The 20,456-nt window shown below is 43.4% G+C and overlaps 2 protein-coding genes across 4 annotated transcripts in view; one reads left to right on the plus strand and one right to left on the minus strand.

Moving 5' to 3' along the window:
- Positions 1–20,456, minus strand: part of LOC126560583 (uncharacterized) — a 499,122-nt gene that overhangs the window by 456,980 nt on the left and 21,686 nt on the right. The gene's annotated exons all lie outside the window — the stretch shown is intronic.
- Positions 1–20,456, plus strand: part of LOC126568199 (glutamate receptor ionotropic, kainate 2-like) — a 113,890-nt gene that overhangs the window by 89,609 nt on the left and 3,825 nt on the right. For all 3 annotated transcript variants that reach the window (XM_050224659.1, XM_050224651.1, XM_050224644.1), the window contains exons 9-14: positions 1,629–1,781; positions 1,886–2,274; positions 2,353–2,613; positions 5,094–5,231; positions 19,908–20,106; positions 20,175–20,406. In XM_050224659.1, the coding sequence (XP_050080616.1) occupies positions 1,629–1,781; positions 1,886–2,274; positions 2,353–2,613; positions 5,094–5,231; positions 19,908–20,106; positions 20,175–20,406 (1,372 nt within the window). The remainder of the gene's footprint in view (positions 1–1,628; positions 1,782–1,885; positions 2,275–2,352; positions 2,614–5,093; positions 5,232–19,907; positions 20,107–20,174; positions 20,407–20,456) is intronic.

A 20,456-nucleotide genomic window follows, 5' to 3' on the forward strand; every position in this document is an offset into this window, starting at 1 on the left:
TCAGGGCTCCGGCTCTATTGGCTTTCCGTAGTTATTGGGGTGCGATGGGACGGGATGACTGGTCCCGCGCCCTAGTGGCGCGTGCAGTTTTGTTTACTGTTTACCCCCCCCCCCCCTCTCTCTCTGACTTTCAGACACCCCTGTTACCCGTGATGCCTATACCCTTATTAATTTAGCCTTGCCTCCCATCGTTCCGCGGGGTTGATTTACCCGAGCTCATATATTCAAGACATGTTTGCCAGTCTGTACGTCGTGGACGTATTGAGTACAAGTACGAGCTTCTAGAGGCTTCGGATCCATTCTCGTGACTGCAAGCAGACGACAGACCTATATTTTTGTACACTCACGTGTTTTTGGTCCAAGCGATCGATGCTGTAAAACGTCTAGGCTATCTGAACAGTTGCCTGAGCTATGAATACTAGGATGTAAAATGTGTAAACCTGAACAAATCAATATCTTGGCGAACTAATTTGTTATTCCCTCTAAAACCCTGTATTAGAAAAAAACGTCGCTTGAACAAAAACCTAGAATAAGAGAGTCGTTACGAATATCTCACATCAATAGAGCTCATTCTAGCAAAGCCTCACTGACAGCGATATGCAAACAATTCAATGAATTAAATTACCAACATGACTGCAATATAAGATCCTCTGTGTTCAAGAAAAAAAAATTTCTGAGTTTGACCAACAGAAGAGTCTCAAATCTCAATGCAACTGTTCCAGAAAATTGAAGCACTCGTGCCCTACACTTAAAACCTGTCAGATATCAAACAGACGCAAACACGGAGGAAATATTTGTAAAACATTTTTTCTCAAAAAAAAATGAAGTTTGTACTTCAACATTTAGCATAATTCAAAGGCAAAATTAAGCACAAGCCCACGTTGAAAAGCGCATGATTGAATGCTAACTGCCAGTGAGGGAGTAAATTATTGGAGCGAGAATTTGACCACATAACAATCATGACGCAGTGTATATAACGGGCCGCCCGCCAGCTTCCCCATACATCATGATCCAGGTACGCTGGACATATACACCCATTAAAACCATTCTACCGCCTAAACGGTCTAAATGGTTCACGTCGCCATTCGACAGTCAGAGGCTGGCTCGCACCAGTATCAGGGCCACGTGTTGACGCTTCATCGCCCTCTCAGCGCGCTCGTCAGCACATTGCCCACACGTAATGTCTGCTGAGGGCTAAGGGCTAATGAAATGCCAATAATTGCTTCGTTTACATTTAACCTTCGGTCGGGCGCGTTCGGGGAGGCGAACAAGACGCTGTTGCAAGAGGAATAATGTGCGAGGCACGAGTCGCCATTTGGAGCCGTGACCATTGCCGAGGCCGGTTTCCGGTCAGATGGGCTCGAACCGATACGACGGTGCTTGGGCCCGTATGAATGTTAATTTAAATCACCCTTCTTCACCAGGACTCCGTGATGTATGTGTGTTAGTATGTGTGTGTGTGTGTTTGTTGACTTTCCACGACCGGACGAATATTGGTTGGCATGATTTCCCCGTGCCCGAAATCTTGCTCACAGGCAATTCTTGATGAGTCTACTATTTTCGCTCTCCTCCTCTTACTCTCTCCTATCCATACCCACGCACGCACACGACGCTCTTGTCGAGCGTAGGCGGAAACGGCGCTGATGTACGACGCGGTGCATCTGTTTGCGAAAGCACTGCACGATCTGGACACCAGCCAGCAGATTGACATTCATCCGCTGTCATGCGACACCCAGGATACGTGGCCGCACGGATACAGCCTAATAAATTATATGAAAATCGTACGTATGCTGTCGTGTGTCCTCCCACCCAGCCTTTCATCAGTCACACCAAATACGTGCGTGTGTTTTTCCTTCTCTTTCTTCTCCCGCTTTGCACGCACCAGGTCGAGATGCGTGGCCTAACCGACGTCATCAAGTTTGACCATCAGGGCTTCCGGAGTGACTTCGTGCTGGACATTGTAGAGCTGGGTCCGCAGGGTTTGCGCAAGAGCGGCACCTGGAACTCGACGTCCGGCGTGAACTTTACCCGCACGTACGGCGAACAGCAGAAGGAGATAGTGGAGATCCTGCAGAACAAAACGTTGATCGTGACGACGATCCTGAGCGCACCGTACTGCATGCGGAAGGATTCGGCAGAAAAGTTGACCGGCAACTCACAGTTTGAGGGTTACGCGATCGATCTGATACATGAGATCTCGAAGATCTTGGGCTTCAACTACACGATACGGTTAGCGCCAGATGGACGGTACGGAAGTCACAACAAGGAGACTGGGTAAGGCTTACCTTATGCATGGCATTCAGTTCTCCACTAGCAGGCTTCTTTATGCTCGTCTTCTTTCTTGCGCAACAGTGAATGGGATGGTATGATCAAGGAGCTGTTGGAGCAACGGGCAGACCTAGCCATCGCCGACCTCACCATCACCTTCGACCGTGAGCAGGTGGTCGACTTTACGATGCCATTTATGAACCTCGGCATCTCGGTACTGTACCGGAAGCCGGTCAAACAACCACCAAACCTGTTCTCCTTCCTATCGCCACTCTCCCTGGATGTCTGGATCTACATGGCGACAGCGTACCTAGGTGTTTCGGTCCTGCTCTTCATACTAGCGCGGTGAGCATTCCACTATTCTTTATACTTCCTCCAGTGGTTACGTTTGTTTTAAACACACGAACTTTCGAAGCAAACAGAAAGATGCAACTGTACAACAACGAAAGAGAGAGAGAGAGAGAAAGAGAGAAGCAAAAAAAACATTCCCTACAGGTTTCCTACCAGAAGTGGATTTGCTGCTTAACACATCAGCAGCACCATCAGGCTCGCGTACAAGATTGCACCTCATTAGACATCGTCAGCGACAGCTTAACCGGAAATGACACGGCACCGAGCTAAAAAAAACAAGAAGCCCACGCAAAAAGGAACGAGTGAAAATGCGCTTCCGTGTGAGAGCAGAAAGTGCACAAAATGGCTACCGGTCGGCTGAAGGGACGGCAGTGCAGTCTGACGATGATGGTAGGATGAATTACGGCGGATGAAGCACACTCGTAAGCGGCCACCGTAGTGCCGCTACGAGGGAAAGCGTAATTTATTTTTACGAGTGCAATCTAATTGAAAATTATCCACCATTTATGAGTGCCATCGTTGCCTTCACGTTCGATGTGCTGGTGTGCTCCGGGTTCCGGGGACACCACCACATTTCGCCAGCTGGCTCTTCAGGGTGGATGGTGCGTTTTGTTTTTACTGCTTCTTCTGATCTGTGACCAGTTGCCGAGATTCTATTTTTAACCCTCGAATGTGTGCAGGGTTTCCCGGAGAGCGATTTTCTCCGACCACCCGGGACACGGCATCAGGATGTTTTTGTTTTTGAATTTTTTTTTTGTTGTACATATTGCAATCGCAACGCAAGGTAAATGGAAAAAAGTGCAACAAAGGACAACAAATGATACTTATTTATTTTTATACATTAGTTTTGATTGCCACTGTATCCTGGGGATGGTACCATGAGAACCAACTGTGAGAAATTGCGCAGTAATACACGAAGTGTTTCCTTTTTATTGTATGCATTAGAAGAACCTCCATTATATCACCAAAAGTTCCTGGTCACGTCACCAAACTGTTTATTGAAATTATTATTGCATTTATTTGAAAATGATTAAACCATTAAAAGGTAAAATATTTGGACCTCTAACGATCCTGCCTTCCTCAACATTTTTGTTGTTGATATAATCCTGGTCACGGCACCGGTTAGCATCGGATTAAAAAAAAACACGAAAGAGAATCCAATTCTGCGACAATCCTCTCAATAAAAGCTCAATGCACAGGTAAAGAACATTATCCGGAAAGCTGATACTAGGCTTAAAAACACTAATCGAGCATCGATTACACTCTCACCCACAATTCAAAAGCAGGAGAAAAAAAGCTCTCCACAACACTCTCCTCGAAATGTGTACCGAGCTAAAAACCAAACGAACGCTTCCGCACCGGAGATTAACGCAATGGAGATAGTATCAGCTGCAGGCTTTGAGCCGAAACAAAAAATGCATTCTGACCACAAAACAAAAAACCAGAAATAAAAAAAAAGACCCACCCACTCGACGCCTAGACCGTCCAGGAATATCTGGCCCACCAAGCAGGCTGAACTGCTGCAACAAAGAAAACAATGCTGCCGTTCGCAAACAACTAGCCACAAATTCAATTTTGCGCACTCTCGCGGAGCCCCTGAATGGATGTGAGGGAAGTTAATTATGATGAAAAATCATCCCAATCCTTAACCCCCTCCGCCCAACGCCGCTCTCCCGTGGTAGAAGGAAAAAAACTAGTGGGGGTGCATGACAAGCTATAAGGGGTGAGAAGCTGTTGCACCCTAATTTGCCAAGCTCCAGCATCGACTAACCAAACTTTCTCCTCACTCACTCTCCCTGCCACATACCCCGTAAGTCAATCAATTTCCAATGAATGATGAATGGGGTGCATGGTTGACGGGAGTGGGAGTGGGGGGAGGGAGGGGGGGGGTTGTTGAGGGGTGCAGAAAAATAAATACAACCGCTAGGAAGCTCGTGCATCATCGTTAATTTTCCAATCAATATTCTAAATCGCTCCCGCAAGCCCCCGACCCCCTCCCTTTTCTCCTGCCACCAAGCCTTCCGCCCAGCACACCTCATGAAAGGGGGGGAGGGGGGTGATGGGAGCGAAAAATTATCATTTCCGGCGTTTTTTTTTTTTTTTTTGGCAGGAGGATGTGTAGAGGAGTGAACGTGCCGGACGTTTTGGTTTTTTCATTGTTGGTTTTTTTTTGGCCCAGCCTAGCAAAAACATTTCCTCCGGCCTGTGCGTGTCATTTAGTAGAGCAAACAAAGGAAGAGGAAAACTCGTTTCATTTTGCACTTTGATTTAGCTTCTTTCCAATCTGCATTTTTGTTGTTTTTTTTATTATTTCCTTCCCCCTTTCTCTCCCTCTCTCTAAATTTCATATTCCCATTTCGAGCCTTCGTGTCCTTCAATTTTTGCTAAGCCTTGTATTACGTGATAAATTTTTGTATTCCCATAAAACATTCGATAATGAACTTTTCCACCTTAATTTTCAAACTCCGGTTTAGCTTCACACCGTACGAGTGGCCGACGCCGAATCCGTGCGATCCACACCCGGAAAAACTACAAACTCAGTTCACGCTGATGAACTGTATGTGGTTCGCGATCGGTTCGCTAATGCAGCAGGGGTGCGATTTTCTGCCCAAGTAAGCCCAGTGGAGTGCCTATTTTGTTCTCTGCGTTGTTGGTGTGAGAGGAAAAATGAACGGAAGCGAAAATTGGTGACAGATTCGGTGGGGTTGCGATGTTAGTGATTTTTTAATTTATTTTAAAAAAATATTTTTCTCATCCTCATCTCGTAGGTGGATTACAGAAGTAGTAGTAGTTTGTCTATAATATTTTTTCTTTCTTGTATTTTGTCGTCGATTTGCAGCATTTTGATTTTTGATTGAAAATGACTGATAGAAAGATATATATTTAGAGGAAAACACTGTTTATCCTTACCGTAATCAAGTTTTACTTCAGGAAGCTATAATTAAATCGCTCAGAAAACACTCACATTTTGAGGTTTCTCTATCCACTTCACTCATTAACGGTAATCTCAGCTTCATCGCCTAATGCCCGGTGGTCGTAATTTTTGCATTAGCACCTGAGCACTCGAACAGTAGTGGAAAATGCTAGCCTAGATTCGTCCATCCATCCGATCGATAAACCGGCTTCCCGTTAGACCGCTAATAGACGGTTGTCGGGCTTGAAAGCAGCTTTAGCCTGATTCCCCATGATCAAACTCGACTTCACATCATCTACATGCTTCCAACGAAGCGATTTTTTATTATCTTCATCCACACTTCTTCCTCAGTACGAACCGTGCGCTCGGCGCATTCAAGGGGTGTAGTAAAGTGTTCAATAGAGAGAAGAAAAAGCACATTTTCCCTGTCGGTTAGCGTGGGCTTATCGGGTTTCATCCGCTAGGATTTGTGATGCTGAACCGTATCTCTTCATAGCACACGGTGAGTGGAACTCCACCGAAGTGAACCATCGTCGTTAAGCAACGCGTAGTGTTGGACTTTACTGTACCTTTTAGCAGACCAACGCCTAATCAGCGCCAAAGGATGGCTCGTGATAGTTTTTCTCTTACCGTAGATGAATGTAAATATATTGGATGAGTGTGTGTGTTTGTGTGTGTCTGTGTAGAAAAGCTTTTCCCGCTTTCTATCTTCACCCAATCTCAGGCAGGTGAAAGATGAAGAAATATATGCAGTCTCACTAACAAAAATGCACATCGGTAACGATACTTACCGAGGAGGTCAAAATAAAAATTCTAGTGTAAAAAAATACAAACTACGCAAAATATCAAAAATATCTTTTGCTCACTATTTCAATGTCCTTGATTCCAATAATAACTTTGCAAGTTTCAAGAGCTTCAATATCTCTGTGGAACCGCCATGACTTCAAAGCACGGGAAAATGACAAAACCTGCAATTTTGCGGCTTAAAATCTCAAGTAGCCCACAACCTTTAACCTCAGTCTTCTTCCCTTTTGGCACTTAAAGCCCCGGGAGGTCTTGGCCTGCTGTTTTCCGATCATCGTTGACTTCATTTTACCCGCAGCTGGCACTTGGCACCAATGCCAACTGTTAGGAAAAAAAAATGCAATTTGAAAAAAGTTGTCCTAATATTCTCCCAAAATTTACCACCGTGCAATACCGTGGGTCCGGGATTGGAAGTTTCGTTTAGAAAAATTGACACTACTCACTTGTCGCTTGAATGTTGTTTTCCAGTTGATGAAGCAAATGGCTGACATTTTATTCTTTCGCTTTCCGCTCGCTTTCCCTGTTCGACGCGATGCGAAATTCATAACCACACATCCTCGGCAACCAAGCCGAAGCCAAGCTAGTGCTGCTGCGATGATGAAGCGGTCGTAATTCATCACTCAAAAGCCACTTATCTTCCACACCTCTTTCTATCCGTCCATTTTCTTCATTTTGCTACCGATTTCGTTCGTTGAAGAGCCTTTACCACGCGAAACCGCCCTTTTGCTGCAATTGGTTGGGGAGAAAATTATGCTAAAATAATACCAAGATACCGTACTGCTTTCGAAAGGATGTGATTTTTGCTTTCTGATTTGGCCAAAGGTTGTATCGTAAAACTATTTGCTCACTGCTGGTAGCAGTTTTGCCGTGTCATGTCTAATTACCTGCCTCATACATATGCAACACGCAAACGCGCAAATGTTTCTACACACATGATGGTACTTTGATGATGTGTAGCAAATGCTGACACACGCGCGTGCTAATGCTTCGAAACGAACATCAAGAACCACTTGGTCTTAGAGGGGGGATTGAGCTTTTCGCAATCAAAAACGCTTTGAATGGCAGGAAAACAGGCAAAGATCCTGAGCGCACGTACATGGGATAGTCCGTCTGAGGATTGATGGCAACCTGAAACACGCAACATTGTTGCCGAATCGCTGATCAACCATTATCATTATCGTCATTAGCATCATCGTAATGAATGTCTTTTATTGAACACATCAGTGACAAGTAATAAAGCTTTGTCCAAACAATAATTTTAAAGCGAACCAAGTCTTCGGCATATGACTAACGGACTTGGAACCTTAAAATACAGAAGCAATCTTCCAGGTACCTGCAAGACCTCCCCCTCTCTCTCTCACACACACACACACATTCTTCTTCCCTAAAAAAACCAAGTCTTCGGCATATGACTAACGGACTTGGAACCTTAAAATACAGAAGCAGTCTTCCAGGTACCTGCAAGACCTCCCCCTCTCTCTCTCTCTCACACACACATACACATTCTTCTTCCCTAAAAAAACCCTCCTCCGTTTGAACAAAGACCATCAAAAATACCGAAACAAAATACAAAATACACCGAATACGAAACGGCCGAACACCGAAAACCGAACGACGAGGAGAGCCTGTGGATGGGATTAAATTTCAATTTAATAAATTGAAGAAGCGATAAGTGAAATCTTAATCCACTGCTAGGCCATGCTTTCACCGAACGTTCGCCAAACTGCGAAAATGCGAACAACAAACATTAGAGAGCGAGACAGAAAACCGGGATGATGAGTAAAGCACAGCGCTTGAAGGTGAAGGCAGCACATAAGGGCGGTGAAGTGGATAATCTCTCAGTTTCAGGAGCAATCCTGCTGCTCCGGATCGCTACATGAAAGGATGTTCGAGCGTAGTCTAGAAGCGAAAAAAAAATCGTTCTTCCTGCATTGGTACGTACGTGATTCTAGGTTTGTGTGTGAGAATGAAGAGAGCAAGCCGCGCTAACGTTAACCTCCAGTCTGTTGTGTGGTGCGTTGGTGTGCAGTTTTTTTTTTGCATGTGTTTGCACCGCCGGAATCAAGCGAACGGCGAGATAATAAATTTATAACTCGATTGCCGTGTATCCCTTGTGCACATGTTTGCTGCTGAAGCTCATCAACAATGTGAAGAAAACTCTGTTTCACTGCTAAGCGATACCACGGACACGCGAGTTTTTGTACTCAGAACATTGGTGACGCTCACTATAGCTCACTGTGGCTCAGCATGGTTGATATGTAGCGTATAAAACTGACGGGAGCTCTTTTAAAGGATTTGAATCAGACCGACTGAGTCATCATAGTGATTTAAATCGTTTAATAAATCGTTGCTGATTCAAATCGCTCTTCCGGATTGGTGAAAAATCTATAGGGAATCGATTCCTTGCTTACTCTTTTTCTCCCTCATACATTCTTTTTTGGGGATTCAAATCCCTATTAAAATGTTTAAGTCTTTTGATCAACTCTTTCGGGAATACTACACAAAAGGGTAACACAAACCGATCGCTGATTCTTCAAATCAATCAATTCAATTAGTTCGATTCAACTCACAAACTGCCAATCTTTAATGGCAAGGAATTCAACAACATTCTTGCACTAGTTTTTGCATCACTTCCTCGTACCGGTGCCATCAAATGAGCAACACCTTTCTTCTTCCGTCCAATTCTGACACATTCACCTGCAGTTGATTTTATCCGCTAAGCAAAGCAGAACGACACGTGCATCATCATTGTACAATCGGGGTGTTTTTTTTACATGAAAAAAGAAAATCTACAAAGCAGCAAATTGATAAAAAAAAACTTTTTCAGTGCACATGCCCGTGTAACGATGAAGCAATTTTGATTGTGTTTCTGTAAGTGTGCGTGTGAGAGATGAGAGGAAGTTAAGAGATGAAACGCGAACAACCCATCCACTACCGGCAACATCCAATCGCAGTACGTGTGCTGCTTTATTTATCTACTACAATGATCCCTCATTTTGCTTCTAACTCCAACGCCCAACCACCCTCTCCACTATATCCATCATCCCACCCTACACCAACTTTTTTTTTGCCTTCTTAAACACCTTTCCCCGTTTTTCAATCGACCTGCCGTTCCCACAAACACCTCCCCCCCTCCTACCCACCCTCTCCACCCTATTCAACAGCAAAACAGGATGTTATATGGTGGTTTTGATTGCTTTCATTTGCTTCATCGTTTCGCGCACCGGGCGTCGGCGACCAATTGAATTGTCCCCAGCAACGGTTTCTTCTTGTCTGCTCGTTTCCCCCACACACGCACACACATTCCCAAGCCATCATCACCTCGTTCTTGTTCTTCTCTTTCCACAACAACCGCACCACGACCAGCTTCACACCGTACGAGTGGGAAAATCCACACCCCTGCAACAGTGAGCCACTGTTTCTGGAAAACAGCTTCACGCTGCTGAACTCGCTCTGGTTCACGATCGGTTCCCTCATGCAGCAGGGTTGCGATATTGCTCCCAAGTAAGTGCTAACGGTTTGATAACGACGGGGCGTGTTATCCTTTGTTTTGTTTTCTTTCCTATCTGTTTGCTTTCTTTTCCTTCTTGTTCTTCTACTATTTTCGGGTTTTTTGTTTTTTGGTACCTGCTGTCTAATAATCACTTTTTATGTTTCACCATTTCATTGATCTGGTTTGTCGCCATTCGCAATTAATATTTTTTTATGTTTTTTTTTTTTCATAAGGGACGGCCAGGTCATATTGCTATTTATTTTATATTACTTTCATAAATTACGTCAGCTTTCTAATAATTGATGTAGTTTTGTTGGTTTGTTTGTTTGTTTGTTTGTTTGTTTGTTTGCTTCCGCTAAATCTTTTGAAAGTTGTTTTTATGTTTTATAACCACAAATATTTTATTTCCCTTACCATTTACCTCTGTGCTTTCATTTTAATGTTAATATTAAATTTTATTCTAGTCTTTTAGTGTTCGTTTTTACATTGTATTTACTTTCATTTCATAAAAGTTCAAAGCTAAATAGTTTATTTTTTTCGTTCTTGTAACCTTTTCTTTTTATGCTTCAAACTTCCATGATTTTGTCTGTATTCCTTATTAATTTGTTTAGCAAATTTCTTTTCATTTATTCATCTTAATTTTTCCCTGTTTATTTAAATCTTTTTTAATATTTTTTATTATTTTATTATTTTCTATATCTTTCTCCTTCTTATGCTTCTCCTTTCATCTCTTTCTCTCGTTCGCTCTACTTGTAATGTTTTTTAGCGTTTCTCTAGCTTCAAATGCTGTTTGATGTGTTGTTCAACCACGTTCTTTCTCTCGTGTTCTCTCTCTCTCTCTCTCTTCCTATTTCTCTTTCGCTCTCTCTCTCTCTCACTGTTTATCTTTAGCTGTACATAATCTGTACCGTTCGTACGTCGTTGTCCGTTGCCTGCCGGCTGCTACTATGTGTTGCTTCTTTATCGTCCATTTTTTTCCGAGGGTTGTTCTGTACATAAACCCATTTTATTTGTCTCAGCTCTTCACCACTTACTGATGAAAATCAATCAAACCAATTAAAGGATCAATTGCTGATACCGTGTCCCGGGCAAGCGGAGATAAAATACCACATTTATCATGAGGTTGTAAATAAACAACAAATAAGGATCAATCCCCGAAAATGAAGTGGCTTCATCGGAATCGCGCAAGCGTTTGAATATTCATCAGGGAAGTCGTTTCGTTTTTTTTTTCTATACGAGGTTGAATCATTCATTTTGCTTTTTACGGATCCTTCTCCCCCAGTTGCTGGTATTTCGTAATTCTGAAACTAAAATAATTATCCAAAAGCAAAATGAAAGACCACATCGAAATGTGTTCTCGCAACTGGTAGACAATTTCGATGCCCATATCTGCTTAAGATTCGTGCTCGGCCTATAAGCAGTAATTGGAATCTGACACCGTCCGGAATCGAGGTTATTATACTGGCCAGACGAGCGAAACCCACTTCGATCCCATCCCCGTACGGTCGGAAGATGTCGCCACACAAATCAATGTGGCACACGGAGAAACTTGAACCTGATCAGCAAAGCGTCTTCGTATTCCTTTGCTGCTTCTTCCTCTTCGCGCAGGACAATCACCGAGAATCGCCCCCGGAACGGCCATTGTTCGAATTCACTCCATTAGCAGTAAATTTTGTCTGACACTAACGCCATTTCCTTCAACATACACACATAAACACACACGCGCGTGAATGCATAAAAAGCTAGAAAGAAGAACGCAAACAAAAAGCAGCACAAAGGAGGAGGCGTAAAGAGAAAAAAAGGTGGAGTGGAGGGAAAATGCTGCACCACCCACAAAAGCCTGAACGCGCTTCGCACTGATTTATTGACGATGGCGCTGTTACTAAAGTGTTCGATACTTATGGTAACCTTCTTGTGAGTTTGTGTGTGTGTGTGTTTGTGTGCGAGTGTGTGCGTATGTATGTATGTGTGAGTAAAGCTTAAGGCAACAATATTCAGCGCCGTATCTCGACATCGCTTCAACCACCGTGTTGCGGGTGTAACAAAGAAGCTCCTTGGAAAAAATTCACCCCGATGGGAAGACACACAAACCTTGCCAGGCATTGGACAGGAAGCGCATAAAATTTAGCAACAATCGACGCACAACTCCGTCCCATTCTTGCGGAGTTTCATTGCTGCTACGGCAACAATGCTTGCCTGTATCGGGGGAAAAATGTATACGTTTGATTCGGACGAATTTTCATCATCCCCGTCCTTCCCACTGAAGTCTTGACAAGCAGCAGCAAAAATGTGGAACTATTTTATGCACGAGTCAACTCATACACACAACGCTGCTTAAGGTTTTGCTCCCCTTTTTTTTCTGAGAAGCTTCGAACGAAATTTAGCAGTTGGAGAGGGAAGCAAAATTTTTCTAACCTCACATTCCGTTAAGCACGTTTGACGTGTGGAGCTGAAAGAGAGATATGCTTACAACGCCATAACATCCGCATCCTTCACGCTTCCTACACATACACACAAACACACACCTACACAAACACAAGCCTTTTTTATACACAAGATCACAACGATCGAATGGCGAACATGCTCGGCGGTCGGATGTGTTTGTTCGGTTACACAAAAAGGGCACTCGGTTTCTCGAGGGCACTTGGGCCCTCCAGACACAAGTAGCATGTGTATGCGTGTGTGTGCGTTTCAAAAGCTTCAGTGTAAACGACACCTCCTTCAGGGCTAATGATGAACAGCAACCCGATGCGCTGCGACCTGGTGCAATCCAGTTTACATTGAAGCCGACACAGGCAAATCTTTACCATGGCAAAGAGTGAACTGCAGCAGAAGAAGCACTAGCTAAAGAGTGACAGGCAAAAAAAAATTCGCGTTTCTGAAATATTTTTTAACCTCTTTTTTTATAAAAATGGCAAGAAAATGATAGGGCCACTGGAGTGGTCGGGAAGGGTTGAGTAGAGCTGCTTGTTACAAACTTTAACCACAAGCGAACGAAATAAAAGTGCGGTGCGGTGCCGATTTTACATCCTTTTTTTGTGTTTTCAAATTTCTGCCATGATGGAGGCGCCCAGTAGTTTACGGTGTTACGGTTAGGTTTTCTCGCGCTTTTCTTTCAGTGTCCGATTTTTTTTTTCGTTCTTCGGATGTTTCAAGTGTTGAGCTCGAGTGCAGCACCTGCTACAAAACCCAGCTTCGGCTTCGTGGCCCCGTGCACAGTGAGCAACTTTAAATTATGCAAATGGATTCGAAACCGGTCCTTTGCGGACCGGAAACGGAGAATAGAGAGGGAAGGATTCTGGGCTGTGGAAGCGTCTAACATTAACGGATAAAATGCACCAGCACCGTATTTGCACCGTGGTGAGCTTCAGCTTTACCATCTTCAAAACTTCTGCACACATTTTGTTGCCAAGTTTCGGACCCGTTTTTCGCTTGACCCCTACATTGACCCTGAGGGTGGAGGGGGGGGGGAGAGAGGAAGAGGTTGAGGAAGAAACGATCGTACAGAAAAAGAAGAAAAAATGCTACAACAAAAACTTTACCCCAGACTGGTCTGCCTGGCAGCTAAACGGTTACACATTACACTAAAAGTTTCCGACCATTTTCATCGACTCTCGGCTAAATGTGGTTGCATGAGAGCTTTTCTCCGGATGAGCCACCACCCAAGAGAAGGGGTGGAATAAGGGTGTGGAGAGGGCATGTTTCCCTCTAGCATTACCCATGTCTGGCTTCCAAAAGGGTTTGAAGATTGCAGTTCCCAACCCATTGTATTGCCAGAAGTTATACTTTCTAACCACACTTTTCTCCATCCAAACACATTTCCACGGCTTAGACAGTTGGTTGGAAGTTTGTTTCTTTTTTTTTTTTGTGTGTGGAAATCCAATGGTAGTTCTTCAGCTCAAATTCTCATGCTTAAAATGGAAGTACAAAAATACACTCACACTAACACCAATGTGGTGACTTTCCAAAGAACGTTTGTCGAGAAATGTATTTGTTGGGTGGTTTTCCAAGTATTTCCTTACTTTTCGCACAACTACCGGAGCGAAGGAAAACTAAAAACTAAAGCCTGTGTTAAGCTCATTACCATCGAAAGCAGCGTCATTTAAAAGGTTGCAACCTGTTAGAACATGTCCCTAATGAAGAAGACCTACCGAATCGGATTTTTTTACGGCCGCTTGTGCCCTTAAAAAATTCTGTAGATTTTTTAGATTCATTTTCACCTCTTCCCGCTTCTTTCCAACCCACCAATACTCTTCAATGTATGCGGGGATGATGAAAGGGCCATGATTTCCCGCGTGGTGGTTGGCTCACGCATAATTTGAGGGAAAAATCCCACGAATAAATGGAAAATGAAGGCTTTCAACCTCTTGCACTTCTCCCCCAAACTTCTCTATCTTCTTTTTTTCATTGCTACTCATAAACCGTCGTGAACTCCAGAGCTTTCCACGTTTTACATTAAGAATGCGTACGAAATAACGTCAATTTATTATTCATAGTCTGTGCCATTCCCTTTTTCTCGTAGACGCTTATTCTGATCCGGGAGTTCTGGTCTCTGAGAAGAGAGAGAGAGAGAGCGAGAGAAAAGCTGTTGAAACCTGACGCAAAGCATATTGCATCCCGCTTCACAACCAAACAGAACGAAAACACACAAAACAATCGGGGCACACCAATTTTGCTGCACAAATACTTCCACACTTAGGCCGTTACTGTTGTGGACGAGTTTTGCTGTTGTTATGATGAATAAATATTGCTTCGTGGAAATATTTTAATCCGTTCTAGATCACCATTCCCCAGAGTCGCAAAAAGTTTTTCAAAAAATGAATGGGTCAAATAGTTTATGGAAAAGCGGTCCAGAAGCAGATGAAACAAGCGCGAGTGAGTTAATCACAACAACAAAATAGTCGATCAAAAGAAAATAGAGAAAGAGAGAGAGAGAGAATCCTGCTGCTGTTGCCTTTGATAAAGATTCTTTTTTTCTTTGTGAACGAGATTGAGCCTGTATCGGCGATCTTCATTTTCACAACCCCTCGTTCACAGCCATCATCTAACATTTCCTAACATGCTTTCCGCAGCCTTCTTCTTGCCGTGCCACTTGACATCAAAAACGATTACAAACACAAACTTTTCCCATTTTCCACCTTTTGTTCCCTTTTTTTCCTCAGTGTTTCTTTCTTTGCTGCTTGCATCCTGCCGTCTCATTCAGTGCTCCTCTATTTCTATCTCTTTCTCTCTCTCTCTCTTTCACGTGCACATACACACAATTAAGGTGCCTTGTTGATTTGACGAACAAGCCTAAAAGGAACGCTGAAGAAATGAAATCGGATTTCCCAAGTTTCCGGGAAGTCATTCGGCGATCAAAACGGTTCTCTTTATCTCTCCAGCTCTCTCTTTCTCTTTCTTTCTTGCCTTTTGATTGCTTATGTACGCCCTCTTCACTTATCCTTCTTCCTTCTTCACCTACAGTCCGCCATCCTCGCAGGTTGAAGAGTGATGCATAAAAGGAAACAAATCTATGGAGTGGTTTATTAAAATTCAAACTTTTCCACCGAATTTTGCAACCTGTACATCACCTGGATGAGTATTTTGTTCCAGTTTCTCTTTGTTTTTTTTTCGGTTTAGCTAGTCATCTTATCCTCATGGACTAAACTGAGTTTAGCGTCAATTTTTTTGGTTCTAGATGAGAAAAAGTTGCGCTACGAAACGGGGCATTTTTCGTCTTTATTAACATTCCACTGCAAATGATGGTGACGAACCATCGTGCCCTAGTTTGGTTGATTTTACTGGCAAAAGCTTAGTTTGCTTTTGCTATCTGCTGTTGAACTCTCGTGCACAACACGATCCAGAACGAGTCCGAAACTTTTCCACCAAAACTCGCCACTCTACCAGACAATAGACAACAACAACAATAACGAACACATCCTGCTTCTAATCACCACAAGAACAAGCGAGGAATCGTTTTAGAGAGTTTTTTTTTGTGTTTGTGGAAGTTTTTAGGCAATGCTCGCTTCTTCGGTGAAGGAGTTGGAGAGAATGAGATTCACAGGCAGAGTATGCAGTGTGCCGAAGAGCCAAACAATCTACTCCAACACGGAAATTGAAATTAATTCCAACATTTTCGCCCGATGGAGACGCATGGTCGGTTTCACCGGAATGCGAACACAGATACCGCTGTTTGGCTCCGATGTTTGATAAGGATCGTCCACGAGCGGCTAGTGGAAGAATGGAGGCCGGGTGTGAAAATTTCCAAAGTTTTGGCTTTATGCAAAAACCAGTTTTACGAACCCCAAGCCTTGACTTTGACCCGGTCAGCTCCACGTACGTACACAGAAAAGGGGACACAGGGAAGAGCTTTAGAAGGAAAACAACCGCTATGGCTAACCCAAATATTCGCCGATTCGGTATCGATTTCGGTTTCGATGGGCAAATTGGTACGCGAAAACAAGAGATACTCTTTTTTCTATCCTCCTTTGTCAGCCATTTTCTTTCACTATTCCTACCAAACACAAAAAGCAGGCTAGTATGGTGAGAATGAAATCGTTGTTTGTTCGGCACTATGAGAAAACTCTGAATCTTGGTTTTGCCCCATCAATCGGTTCTTCACCAGGAAAACACCAGTGTCAACATTGAAACGGGTGGATATATCGTAGGAAAAAAGAGTTTTTCAATAGCCCGTACGGAACGATAGGGATGAAAATGGAGAGTAGACGAATGAGGAAAAACGTTGCAAACTGCATTCCTCTGTACGAGATTTTGCTTCCCAAAAATCTCCCGATCGTATCATTTCTTGTCTTCGTTTGTCCGTACGTTCACCCTCACCCCCCCATACCCCTCTAAACGGTCGCACACAGACACCGGAAGCATTCTGGACCAAAAACTCGAACAAACAACGAAACCGTATCGATTAGAGTGCATCATGTTGTGCTGCTTCATCGCATCATACATCAACGATTCACTTCAAACAGAAACGGATGCCCGTACGGTAGACCTGCATAGAACATTTTATCCATCACGACGAAAAAAAAAAAAACAACACTTTCATCATGGAACTGGTGGCTGGAATGCTGGAAAAACTTTCACTTGCGGCCCATATAAAGCTGTAGAGTAATTTCCATGTCTTTTTCTCTCTCTTTCGCTCTCTTTTTCTCGGAAAATCGTGTTGCTTTCCTCGAACTAACAGGATTTTCCAAAATTTCGCAAACCACCCCAATTCGATGAGAGAAAATTCGGGAAATTATAAACGAAAAACAAGTAGGCAAAAAAATCAAAGTAGGGGATTTTGTGTGTGTGTGTGTGTGTGTGTTTTTTTTTTTCTTTCCACAAGACCACTGTAGAAAGAACACACAAGAAAACCACTGTAGTGATGGGAAAATGCTGCTACTCGTCAGAATTGATTCCGACAAGTAGCGAAATGACGGATTCGATTTCGGAAAGTAGGTTAGAAATACAGCATAGAATCGGTTCCTGAATCAAAATGTGTTTCTATCCATTAACTATTCTTTTAACGATTATATCTATCTAGAGCTACGAGTAAAACAAATCAAAGAAGCCAGTTAACACTGACCTAGACCTCGCGAAGAAGGAGACCCAAAATCTGACCAGCAATAATAATCGGTTCCGGTAATTGGTTCCGGAGTCGGTTCGCAGAATCGATTTTTCGGTAGTAAATGCAAAGCGCCACACATTTCGCCACGGATGCATAGTTTACTCTGGAAGAATTAATTAGAAGGAAATATGACCAACCTTTTTACCATACTTAACATAACACTTTGCAATAAAATGCACAGCTTACCGAGTCTTACCGATTCTTGAATAGGTTCTGGAATCGAAAATCGGAATCGAAACCATCTAGTTTCGATTCAGAGTTCCCATCACTAGGCAACTGGTAAAATACTTTTTTGTTTGTTACAAATAAAAGCATAAGCTTCTGCCGCTTCTGCTCATCATCAAACACCCTTTTTGCAAATGAAAATCAATTGAAACGAGAGTGATTGCTTGTTGTGAAGGAAGCGCTAACAACATTGGGAAAGCTGGCGGTGGGAAACCGTGCCAGGAAGGGCAGGTTCGGAGCTCATGCTGTTGCATATTATTTATTAATCATTTGCATCAATCGGTTCTCGTAAAATGTTCGACTATGGATTTGAATATGGAAGAGGGGTGGAAGAATGAAGGTGGAGGGGTGAGTAAAAGGAGCAGAAAGCAACACAAACAATGGGATTGTGGTTTTCGAAACGAGCCGATGTTTCCGGTTGAGCAGGAAAACTAACTCTCAACAAAGGTGCCCAGTGAGGTTCGTCCTTTGTTCCGTAATGGCGGTAGGTTTTTGCTCTCTTTTCTATCTCTTTCTCTATCACACACACACTCTCTTCTCTGCTTTTCAAAACTTTTCATCAACATTCTAGCCTTTCATTCATTCCCGTTTATCCAAGGATTAACTATAATAATGATAACGGCAACAAACAAAAATACACACGACCATTTAAACACTCAACCAGCAGTTCGGTTTCCGTTGGCATGTTCCTTCTCTACGTGTTTTTGAGTGTTTTCCTCCCTCGTCCGATCATTTAAATGTGTTGTGATGACATGTTCCCGCTATCTCCCTAACCCCCAAGGATCTCATTGGTCGTGTCGAACAAAACCAACCGCCACCATCACTAGCAAAAACAAACAAAATAAAACAAGCACTCGATCGGTCAACGAGTAGCTAGCGTTTTTGAGCTCGGTGAGCTGGAAAATGTCCACCACCATTCTGCAACCCGTTCCCGCACACCCTCACCCCATGCACGGTGAGGTAATCTTTGCGAAATGGGATTAAAATGAACAGCACGCAGCACACTGCTGCTGAAGCACCGCCAGTGACGAGGAGTCTCTGGGTAAAGCTGTAATGTCGTTATCGTCCATCAATAGCGTGGGGTTGGCTGTTCACAGCTCGCTGTTTCGCACTGGTCGGTTTTTCGTGTGTGTGTGTGTGTGTTTTAAATTATTTTATTTTCCTTTAACTCTCTATTCGACACTAAGCGGAGCGGACGTATTAGAGAGCTTTTTAGAATGTTAAGCGAATTTTTGAGGGCTGCCGTGTTTTACCGGTACTGAATGAAGTTTTGCAAGAGCTGCGAGTGTGAAGTGACTGTTTGTGATTGTAAACTATAATCGTCGACGCAGCCACAAACAAAAACATCAACTTCTTGCTGAGTCTATTATTACCTTTAGGAGCTAAGCAATCCTTTTTGATCATGGTACGCCCAAAAGGTATGCAACCTGCTGCCCTCCTACTAAGCTATTGATTGCTTGTCCTGTCAACGACACTCGCCATCTTGTATGCGATTGCTATCGACACTCAACACAGCACTTGTACTTGAGCTCGTGATTCACCAATGCTTTCTGGACATTTTCATGACTTCCTGATACGCATATAACATCTTGGAAACGGTGCAACACTTGCTTAGAATTGCTGAAGATCAAGAAAAAGAACATCCGTACCATGATGATCTCCACACGCTCTAAGCTTTTGCTAAAACCCGTTTTACACGTTATAGGAGAGCTTCAATTTGTAAAATATTAGAACCTTCTGTGGCGACCTACGACTCGGGAGTCATAAACTGTACTATAAAGTCTTCCTAAATTCACATCAACCTACAAATGTTGAGAGTCACTACGTTGTAAATGTCAAAAAGAGGCCATTTTGTGTCTTTTGCTGCATGTTTGTGTTCTAAGATGATCTCGACGAAGTAGTTTCACTATTGTATAGAATTTGTACATCAATTATATCGCTTTTACGCTTCAAACCTGTGTATCATGAATTTGTATTCGTTTTCCTGTTCCGTTCTTTGTTCCACTGTGTTTTATGTTTGTTGCTTTTCTCACTGAACTCGCCCTCACTCTATCTGTTCACCAACGCGAAATTAGGTCTAAATGTAGGAGAATCTACAAAAAAGATGTCGAAAAAACACCTTGCAGGGTATAGATAGTATTCTTCAGAATAGAATATTTTTTGTTTTTAGTGACAACTTTGACAGATCACTAACAGCTTATTTTTTTCATCTATCTGCAACACGTCACACACAAAAAAACCAAACGAAGGGCCGTATCAACAAGAATGGTTGCCGGGATGTGGTGGTTCTTTACGCTGATCATGATTTCCTCGTACACCGCCAACCTCGCTGCTTTCCTTACCGTCGAGCGGATGGACTCACCGATCGAGTCGGCCGAAGATTTGGCAAAGCAGACCAAAATCAAGTACGGTGCGTTGCGCGGTGGCAGTACGGCTGCCTTTTTCCGGGTAAGCATTTTAACCTTTTTTCTCACATTTCTCCCGGACCGTTAATATGTCCACTGTTTCTTGAGCAGGACTCAAACTTCTCCACCTATCAGCGCATGTGGTCGTTCATGGAATCGGCCCGCCCGTCCGTGTTTACCGCGAGCAATATTGAGGGTGTGGAGCGGGTGGTGAAGGGCAAGGGTAGCTACGCGTTCCTGATGGAGTCCACCTCGATCGAGTACGTGATCGAGCGGAACTGTGAGCTGACGCAGGTCGGCGGTATGCTCGACTCGAAGGGTTACGGTATCGCGATGCCACCAAGTGAGTGTTACGGTGCACGGTGAATTGCATACCTTTTAGGGGCTTGAGTT

This window comes from Anopheles maculipalpis, chromosome X, assembly GCF_943734695.1.
Source record: "Anopheles maculipalpis chromosome X, idAnoMacuDA_375_x, whole genome shotgun sequence".
Taxonomy (NCBI): Eukaryota; Metazoa; Arthropoda; class Insecta; order Diptera; family Culicidae; genus Anopheles; species Anopheles maculipalpis.